Here is an 11,214-nt window from a genome sequence, read left to right as displayed (position 1 = left end):
ATGGTGGGGATTTTAAAAAATGATTCACTTTTGGTGCTAGTGACAGACTGCATCGCATATGTTGTTTTTGTTGTAGCCCATATTTCTGTAGCCAAGACATGCAGCAATTGAGAAGGAATAGTTGAAGTAATAAATAAAATGAACAAATCTATTTCTATTTTTTAACAAGAAATATGTTTATTCAGTCGTTACAGGATGTAGATTTGAAGTCTGAGCCTAGCACACCATTTCATGTATTCTAGAAGCAGAGAATAGAATGATCTAAATAAGGTATTTCCTTTGAAAGTTTAGTTGGCAGCCTGGGTGCTGGCGATCCAGGAGTTGAAGTTGCAGACCTTGGTGTAGACACCGGGGTAGTTTCTCAGGGCACAGCCGTATCCCCAGGAGACAATACCCTGGAGCTGTCCATTACACACCACGGGGCCACCAGAGTCACCCTGAAAAATAGAAAAAGCATTTTTTAGAACTTTGGGTAAACTGTAAGTTATAAGTATTTAGATGTGGTGGCTGCGTTGGTTTTAATTTTTTCAAGCTTTATCTTTTTTTTCACCTGGTAATCCAGAGCATAACACACTTCCTGTCCCTGGGTGGCAAAATGCATTACCTCCAGTGTATCTATGGAAGGAGCCATGGTAGCCACCAAGGCATGACTACCTTTGCTATTACAAAATGTTGTAATAGGATTCGTAACCTGTGTTTGCTTCCAATAATCTCACAGGAAGTGACAAGGACATTGCATTTCTTGTAGGATCAATAGTTAATTTCTGTACTTGCTAAAAATATTGTTAGCCCTAAAAAAAAAAAAAAAACAAATGCAGCCACCACATCTAAGGACTGGCAAGCTAAAATATATTACATATTAGTTTTTTAAGACAACATTTTTTGCCTCATTGGCTTACTTTTGTTATTTGCATTTGCAACTAATAACTAATCATAAATATTGCTAAACAAGATCTGTTTTACTATGCAGTTACTTGGGAAGAAATGTCTTTAATCTACTTTCAAAACTTCTCCTGAACATAGGACTATAATTTATACATAGATATACATTTTTTTTTACTTTAAACAAATATGAAAAACTATTTTCCCAGTCTACGAAATCTACTACTTGTTTGAAATGACACATTTATTTGAGCAGTACTACTTTATATACAAAATTAAATGAAGTTGTGGCAATTACCTGGCAGGAATCCTTGCCACCCTCCAGGTAGCCAATGCAGATCATGTTGCCGGTAATCTCTCCGGGGTAGGCATTGCTACACTGGGCAGCGGTCAGGATGGGGGCGTTCACACACTGCAGGAGGTTAGGCATGCTGGCTACAATTAATAAACAAATGGCAGTTAATAAAATTTTGGCTGGAGACAGAATGAGAAAGAACAAAATGTGTTAAAAAAAAAGACAAGCATGGAATGGCAGCTAGGCAAGCCTCGCGAGTTCTAGCTGGCACTCATTCTTTGTGTTGTACCTTGGTTGTAACATGTATTTCAGTTTTGTTTTTACATTATGTAATGTTGTTCTCTTGTAAAAACTTATTAAACTATTACTGAACCAGAAGAATAAAAAAAAAAAAAAAAAAACTTCCTTAAAACATTTTTAGTCAGAGAAATTTAAAAAAAAATACAATTATTTATTATTTTTACTACTTTCAGCCAGCAGGTGGTGCTTTTGTGGATATTCTGCAGATCTTTACCATGGTGACTTGCAACTATGTTGCGAATAACTTATACAGCCTATGTTTCAAATAGCTCTGGATATTAGAAGATGGCATTACACATACACAGCTGATCCACCATCCCACCCCTCTTCCAGTTATAGAGACCGGTCTGAATTTTCAGTTCAAAAGAAGCAGTCAATATTAAGGTGTAGTTACAGTCAAAACTTTTAGAGTTGTGGGGGTTTTCAAGTTTTATTTCTGCCTGTGTCCTCGCTGAAGACATTCATTTGTCTTTATTTTACTTTATTTGTCCTGATGACCATTATCAACGGGACTGAAAATGACAGCAAATCCAAAATTGTGGGGAGTTTTAAAAACATTTCAAAATGTATTTCTTTCTTTTTTTTGTTTTTTACTTTAGTATTTTTTTTTGTTTTTCTTTAGCAAAGTCTAAATAAACTTGCCCCTTCCCAGCTCATGAAGGATCCAGTGCTCATTTTCTATTCTAGGGGATGAGATAATACAGAGTAATATTTATCTCACCCCGGGACATCCTGCTGTATGGTCCTATTCCCTCCGGTTCCGCAAAATGGGGGGGTACATCTTCAAGCAGTCACCCTGATGACATGGCCACTGGTCATTATGGTGGTCCTACATTGTACGTGATGAAATCAGCAAGAGGGGCAGTGACCAGACCAGTTCGAGAAATAGCAAGAAAAGGGGCTTTAGAAGACTGGTCACCACAACCATAACCTCAGGGAAGAAGATTGCAGGATTCTGGATTTAGTTAAACATTACTTTGTGTCATCCCAACCCCTTGACAAAACAAACACTAGATCCTTATTTGCTGGAGGGATGGAGACATGCATAATAATTCTTAACTGCCCAGAGTTAGGATTTATGGGATTTGTTCCTTAAAGGAATAATATTGCCTACATTTTCTAATTTTGGCAAATTTACCTGAGGAGCTTAACCTCATTTATTTTCAGTAATAGATGATGTTACAGTGATGTTGACTTACTTCCACTGCTAAGGGTATCGCTGGAGGGATGGAGACATGCATAATAATTCTTAACTGCCCAGAGTTAGGATTTATGGGATTTGTTCCTCAAAGGAGTAATATTGCCTACATTTTCTAATTTTGGCAAATTTACCTGAGGAGCTTAACCTCATTTATTATCAGTAATAGATGATGTTACAGTTATGTTGACTTACTTCCACTGCTAAGGGTATTGCCCCATCCGGAGATCACACAGTTGGTGCCAGCGCCAGCACAGCCACTGGGCAGAGACACGGCTCTGACGTAGGAGTTGAGGGTGGCGGGAGAGGCCAGCTTGACCAACATGATGTCATTGTCCAGGGTTCTGGAGTTGTAGCTTCCATGTCTGATGACCTTGGCAGAGTTGATGAACTGCTCGGTGCCCTCAGAGACAGCAATGTTGTGCTCTCCAAGTCTGACCTGCATGCTCCTGTATAGAGACAAATTCAATGAAATCAGTATTCATTTGCATCTTAAACAAAGGAATAGGAACCAGTTAATTTGTTTCAAACTGAACAGAAGTGTAGGTTTGCTTAATATGGAACATGTATCGCTAGTGGTAGGTGCAGGAGGGAAGTACAGTCATTGTGGATACTGAGAACATTTAATTGGTATAGAGCAGGGAAGGAATAGAGCCTCTGTCAGAGGCCTGTCTTTTTATTGGGGAGATGTATCCTCACTTTCGTCCAAGACAGGAAGTGGTATAAAATTACTTTCAAAGGACACACAAACAAAAATACATTCTAGTATGACCCATTCTAAATCGACCCCATATCACATGCACAAGAAGTGAAGAAAAACACTCCATAGTCGGTCACAGGAATAAATAACACTTGGTAGCATTTTTAACTTATCCCCAATCTATTCAAAATATTACAAAATACCTGGGGAAAGGGTTTAAAAATAAAGTAACCATTACAGCTGAAATGTTGGTATGGTGATTTTTACATAGTTTCATTGGTCTAGCTTAATTATTGTTAGGAGCCCTATATTTTTTACAATAACGGTTATCTATGTATATCTGATTTGGATATTACACAGGCGCTATAGGTAAGCAAGGGATTAGGAGCACCAACCAATTTGTGTTTAATTTGATTGCACTTTATAAATAAGTTCTAATCTTCACTAATAAGGGCATTACCATCCCAAGGGATCTCCTGCCAACCCACCCACTGACCAACCAACCATCCATTTAACCAGCATGCCACTTTGTTGGTGAATCGGCTAGTAAAAGCTCTGAATAATAAATACTACCTTTTACAATGCCTATTCCAATAAAAAGTGCTGTCATAAAAATGCACTTACGCCTTGTAGCAGTGAGCAGCGGAGACCACCCACAGGGAATTGAGGAGGGATCCACCACAGAAGTGATATCCGGAGTTCAGAGATACCTGCCAGGGCTGAGAATAGGCTCCACAGGTGTATCCTCCGACGATCTTGTCATCGTCCAAGGCAGCTGTAAAACACAACATGTACTGATTACATATAGAGAGCCTACGCAAAGGGATATATTAAGTCTACGTTAAAAAAAAAACATAGTATTTACAAAAACAAATAAACATACAATATATATACCTTATATATAGATATACATCTATATATATATATATATATATATATATATATATATATACACGTGTACTCACCAGCTGCCCCGAGGAGCACACAGATCAGAAGGAGTTTCATGGTGTCGATTTTACCAGTGAGCAATTTGTTACTAATAATGTAGGTATTTATATGTTTTACCAGGACCCCCCCCCCCATCCCCCCACATGTGCACTGGCCAGCTGTGTCAATAAGAAATGTTCAGGTTAATGTATACACAGTTTTATCAGCATTTTGTTACACATCAGCAACCTCCACAATCGGCAATTTTGGTAATTTTTTTAATCTTGGTAATTCAGTATTTTTTTCAAACTATTCAATTTCACTTCTTTAAAGGCCAACAGATCAAATTGTTTTATAATGACAAGAACGTTTTATCAATAAAGATGGTTACCACTTTTACAGATTAAGGTATTAAGCAATGTTTGACCCATTTTGGGTGTACTGCTCTAAGGCTATGCTATTACCTGGGGAACACATCTATAATAACCTATAAAAATCACTTAAAATCAACTTTCAATAACTTTTAAAAGTAAGTAATCTTCATTTGAAGAAGATCAAGTAGGACAATCTGTATTATCCAGAGCAATGAATCTTTGTTTCATTTTTTTAGAATGATAACATTAAGGAACTTCTTGAAAATAATTATAGCCAGAACCATAGAAAGCATGCATCTTGATTGGTTCAAGTGGCCCTCATGTGGAACCTTTGATGATAATATTTGGAACCTATTGTCACTCGGATGTACCAGATGAGTTTAGCGCAATTTCAGCATAAAGCTGAACTTGTGGCTACATCATAATGGTAACCTGCTCAGATTCTATTTTCTTGTCTTATGTTTGCAATCTCACAGGGTTAAAACTCCACTTTGAGCATCTTGTGAATCAATCAACAAACATGGTTTCTTTGGTTCTCAAAAGAATCATGGTAGTTCATTGAAACTACAAGCCGACAGCTGCAAAGGATGTTGGGACTTGTAGTTTCCCATTTATAGAGCACTATGAATGAATGACATGGTCAGGTGGGCGCAGCCTCACTTAGCCATTTTATTTTCATACATTGACAGCAGGCATCAGGAGAAGATGCCCACCCCCTGTCACTGGGGCTGGGGGGAGGGGGAAAGGCTGCAGCTGCTGGAACATGTTACATGTTCCACCCTAAATACGTTCCAAAAGGTAACCTTATCCTTTAAAGTGTTTGTACAGAAATTTTTTTTTTTTTCAGATGCTGAGATGCAACAGCAGGAGCCATTGAGAGAGATCCGGGAGAGCCTCAGCTCTTGTGCACATCACCGGATCGAGATCGGACTTAGGTCACTATTAGGGAGGGCTCAGGGGGAGCTGCACACTGAAGGTTTTTTTTACCTTTATGCATCAAATGCATGAAGGTAAAAAACCTTCATCCTTTACAACCACTTTAAATAAATAAATTCACATAAATTAACATAAAAGCAACAAAGAAAGCCTGAGAAACCCAGATGACAATTCTATTATTTCCAACCTTCAAACAAAAAGAAAATTCAGCAGTAAATAGATCCTTTTAACCTAAAATTGTGAATAGTCCTAATTCTTTGTATTAGGCCTTATCTGAACACAGCTGTACAGCTTGGGGGAACCACCAATAGCCAATCAAGCGTAAGTACCATACCCCAGATGGGTCCTGCAGTTCTGTAACAATTTACATATTCACTGACCCCCAAAGATCTCCTGACCCACCAAGCTGGTTTGAGATTTTTTTAATGCTTTTTTTACCTCCTCCACATCTCTTGACTGTGCAACACAATTCTAGATCGGTTGGGTGGGACAACTCTTCTTAGGCTGGCCATAAATGGTTTGAATCAATTATGGGCAATCTGAATGAATTGTACAACCAGCCTGCCGTATTCTCTTGTGATTATCGCTAGTGGCTGTAGCCGGCGGGGACTGGCTACCCCTGCCCTCCTGCCAGGAGCAGACAATTGCTCGGCAGGAGGGATTTCCCTGTCAGACTGTCTTTGTTGATGGCGGAATTTCGCAAAGATCTTTCCTGTAACTCGTGGCTGCAGGAAAGAAATTTGCACAGTGTTTGGCCTGAATGCAGACCCTCCAACCATTTGCTCTTCTGCAGTTCTCACTTTATTGATAAGAATATGTTATCATGTTGGAACAATAAGATTTTATCATTTTAAACTAATCTTATCAGTTGGCCTTTAAATTTGCCATGGAAAATGAATCAAGCACACTTGTTTCTGAGATGCGTTTGTTATAAAGCCTATTTTTCTCATTCAATAAGAATGATTTCTGCAGTGACTGCACTCAGACTGTATAGTGCACTATTGAACGAAAATGTGCTGCGCTAGAATATAGTGAATAATGAAATCACCAAAAAAATATAAAAATATATAATACAAAAATCATATATATCACTCTATATGTGTGTGAGGATAAGGTAACCAGAAATTAATCAGTATTCCTTAAAAATGTGAATATCACCAATGTAAATCAATAATCACATAAATCATAAATCATCCAGTGTAAATTATAATAAAGTGAAAAATAAGGGTAATAATTAAATTAAATCCCAATAAAGTCCATACAAAAATTAGAAGAAAATCCAAGAAGGTGTGCCACAAGATCCCAAAGAGTGCATCCACGCAATTCCTTGTGAAAATATAATAGACACCGATGTGCAAATCACCCAGGGAAATCAGATGGCTGCTTACCAGAACGGGTAGGTCTCTCAAACTAATGAGTAGACCACAGAAAGCTTAAGTGTAATGCCAAGGATGGCCACAGGATGTCTCCTTTAAACTCTCAATGGCGATGTCCACATAGTGGGAAAATTTGCGATGTGAATTCAAGGCATCTAAAGGTTACAGGTATGCTGGAAACGAACGAACATCTCCCTCGCTGTTAGTATCTAGGTAGCCGGCTTGTTGGGGGCGTGGTCTCGTCACGTCTGGGTCACCCGACCGGTTTCGCCATAGGTTAGCGTCATCAGGGGTGTGACCATCAGACGTGACTCCACGCCTATATACCCCGTATTCATGAGGCGGGCGGGGCCGCGCATGTCTCCAGGATGTCTGTAAGGGAGGGCGGAAATGAGCACCCTGAATGGCATCTTGTGAGGGCGGAAATACATCACATGAAAGAGGGCGTAAGTAAAACACTCAGCATTACATGAGTGAGGGCAGAAATGATGTCAAAGAAAGTGAAAAGAGGAAGAACTTTTCAGCGTCTCCAGGACTATTTTATCCACTGCAGTTTATTTATTACAATGGAGAGATATCAAACGAGTTACCAATTGATATTCATATGTTTATGGGGTAACATAAATAATAATGTAACTAAATTAATAGTGTATAAAAAATAGTGAAAAATGTGTATAAAATAAATTGTGCACAACGCCATCTAGTGGATAAAATTAATTATGCAAACTAGTGAATATTATAAGAAAAAATAAATCTGAGAAAAAACAAACGAGGTGCTTAGTCCCGATCCCATATAGATACAAATGGTATCAAAGATATAATTTGGAATTATAGCCTGGAGATGTTCGTTCCTTACATCAATCATATTATCAGTAATGTATTCCGTCATATCACCATATATTATTATCACATAAAATCATTTTAAAATTACATAAAAAAAAAAATTTTAAACAGATAAAAACAAAGGAAAATAAAAAAGTCATATTAGCTATTATTAATAAAGCTATTTACGTCCCATTCGACATTTAGGCCGAATGGCACTTAAGACTTGAGACAATATATCCATCGTGTTTCGGCCCTTGAGATTTCTCTCTTGGCATTGGAGCCTCTCCAATGGGGAGTGTATTTGTCAATTGCTGTGAAAAAGGTATGTTTAGGGTTTTTATGATGACATAAGCTATAATGTTTGGACACGTTGTGTCCAGGGAAACCTTTTCTTATATTCCCAACGTGTTCGCCGAGGCGAACCTGCAGGGCCCTGGTAGTACGGCCAACATACTGTTTCCCACATTTACATTGTAGCATGTATACAACATTTTTTGTGCTGCAGGTGATAAAGGAATTGATTGAATATTCCTTTCCTGTCTGAGTGGAAAGAAACTTTTCAATTTTTCTTCCTTTAAAGCTATTTATAGCGCAGATGTTACATCTGCGGCATGGATAGTATCCTTTTAATTCAGCAAAGAATGTGGGTTTTCTTGGGATTTCTATTACATTCTGGGCTATTTGATGTCTCAAGGATGGAACACCTCTGTAAACTACCACAGGTTGATCTGGTAAGGTTGGGCCCAAAATGCGATCGTTTTTTAACACAGGCCAATGTCTTTTAAGGATTTTTTTGATGAGGTAATGTTGGGTTGAAAAGGTGGTTAGAAATATGTCTTTGAATTTGTTTTGTTCCAAGACATCACGCCTCTTGGGAACTTGATTCTAGGAAAAAGTTGAAATTAACTAAAATTGATACTGAAATTGTTAGTCTAAAAAGTTCCTTAACAGAACTAAAAGACAGTGAGGAATATAAGAAAAAATCAGAACTCCTCTCAAAACATCTAGAGAAAGAGGGTAACGACCAAAAAAAATAGGAAAAAACGTAAGTTTAATAGGGACATCAATGATTACAAGAACAACACAGTGTTTAAGTGGCAGAGTAACAGGCCACAAAACACTGTGGCGGGGGATTCTAATCAAGAAGAACCCATGGAATTACCTGCTAATACTGCCCCACTACATCAACCCCCTAATATTAGAGGGAATAACACCCCCCTAAGAGGACAAAACCAACAGGGGAATAGAGGAGGAGAAGGGGCCCCACGCCCAAATAAATTTGGGAACAATTATAGACCCATTCAGAATAACCAACATAATTATCAGAGACCACCACCCCCTAATTGGGGTAATCAAGGTCCAAGACACCCTTCTAATAACTGGTATTCACCGAGACCCCCCCAAGGAAGGAATGGGAATTTTTCCAATCCAAATTTCACCCCACGTAATGAAAATTATCATAATATGACACCAAGAAGGGGTGGACCCATTTCCACCTATAACCGGTATGCGCTGTTGGAGGATCAAGAATTTGACACTCCTAGTGTCAATAGGGTCATTACCCAACATCCGACACACACACCCAATCAGGGTTGGTACCGTAATAGGGAACCACGCCCAGAAGCGTTTTATTCACCGAGGAGACCTTTACAACCCTCAGGACTTCCCTTTCAAACATATAATTCCAATCAAAATAGAGAACAACACCCTATGGATTTTCACAGGGAAAATTATTCCTACCAAAGAGATCCAGAACAAAGAGAGGGACCAGAGGGGGGAGGCGCACCAGGTCGAAAAAGAAGACGGGTATAACAGATATAGGCATCTTTAATCTATCTAAAAAGGTATTTTCGGAGGAAGAGAAACTGGTTCTCAACAAAGGCCTGAAATTCGCACCTCCGAAGACTCTAAACAAGTTTAATACCTTTATAGATGTTCAAAAATACGTAAGAAAAATGAATATCAAAAGATACCTTATCACAAATCCCACCAGTTCGACCTTAAACAACAACAATAATGGATATATCCATACTTCACTAGCTAACGCTTCACTTTTTAACCCCCCCGGAGGATCCTCCTCTTCGGTCCAGGTCTTCAGAGACCTAGTGATTAAAGATGTTGAGAAAATACGTATTAAGAAACCCCCAACCAATGACATTACAAGTAGGGTTACAACAACTATGTAACGACAAAAACATTGTTATCCGTCCCGCTGATAAAGGCAGGGGGTGGTTGTTATGGACAAAGAAGACTACATTTCAGAAATGAAAAGGATCTTAGATGACAGGAACACATACAAAATTCTAAAAAACAATCCCACATTCAAATATAAGAGAGAACTCCAAGGCATAATTGATAGAGCCTATAACACAGGCATTCTTAACAAGAAAGAAAAAACTTTCCTCATCCCTTTAGCTCCAAGACTAGCGGTTATTTACTTTTTACCAAAAGTACACAAAAACCCTTTAAGACCTCCAGGACGCCCCATTATAAGTGGCATAGATTCTCTATGTTCCCGTATCGGGAAATATATTGATGAATTTCTTCAGCCACTAGTTACTAAGATGCCATCTTATTTAAAAGATACCACCCATGTCCTAAACCTGGTGCAAGATCTGACTTGGAGGGATGGATACATAATGGCAACAGCGGATGTGAATTCGCTTTATACGATCATATCCCATCACCATGGTTTAGAGGCAGCCAAATACTTTCTAGAGATGGATGGTACAGTACCAATAGAGCAAAGAAATTTTGTGCTCCAATTACTCAAGTTTGCCATGACACACAATTTTTTTTGGTTCAACCACACATATTATTTGCAGGATCGCGGAGTCGCCATGGGCGCGAAATTTGCACCCAGCCTTGCAAATCTGTTTATGGCGAAATGGGAGGAGGACGTCCTTTTTGGTAACCGTCCCCCTCAACTTGTTTTGTGGAGGAGGTACATCGACAACGTCCTCCTCCTATGGGATGGCGACTCCGCCTCCTTAGACAGTTTTATGTTGGGCCTTAATCTTAACGATAGAGGCATTAAGCTTGAACATATTAGCAGTCCTACAAGTATCACCTTTCTAGACCTTAATTTAGAAGTACTTAACAACTCCTTGGTTACAAGGACTCACTTCAAAAAAACGGACAGAAATAGCTTTATTCCCAAAGATAGCTGTCACCACCAGGCTTGGCTTACGGGTGTACCTAAAAGTCAATTTTTACGCTTAAAACGTAACTGTACACACCACAGGGATTTCATAAGACAGGCCTCAGATTTAAGAAACAAATTCATTGACAGAGGTTATGATGAACAATCCCTTGATAACACCCTTAGTGAGGTAATTAATATGGATAGAAACACCCTATTGGTTCCCAAGAGGCGTGATGTCTTGGAACAGAACAAATTC

At 38.8% G+C, this 11,214-nt stretch overlaps 1 protein-coding gene across 1 annotated transcript; it reads right to left on the bottom strand.

The window, feature by feature from the left end:
* Window positions 1-287: 287 nt before the first annotated feature.
* Window positions 288-4,380, bottom strand: LOC309563166 (trypsin-like; the record flags this gene model as incomplete). The annotated part of the gene is made up of 5 exons (XM_082267500.1): window positions 288-437; window positions 1,181-1,317; window positions 2,871-3,124; window positions 4,000-4,150; window positions 4,341-4,380. 5 exons carry the CDS (start codon window positions 4,378-4,380, stop codon window positions 288-290), a joined length of 732 nt encoding a protein of 243 aa, XP_082123626.1.
* Between the last annotated feature and the right edge of the window lie 6,834 nt (window positions 4,381-11,214).

Source organism: Pelophylax lessonae (assembly GCF_965119305.1).
Source record: "Pelophylax lessonae genome assembly, chromosome: 9".
Lineage (NCBI taxonomy): Eukaryota > Metazoa > Chordata > Amphibia > Anura > Ranidae > Pelophylax > Pelophylax lessonae.
This window is presented reverse-complemented; position numbering and strand designations above follow the sequence as displayed.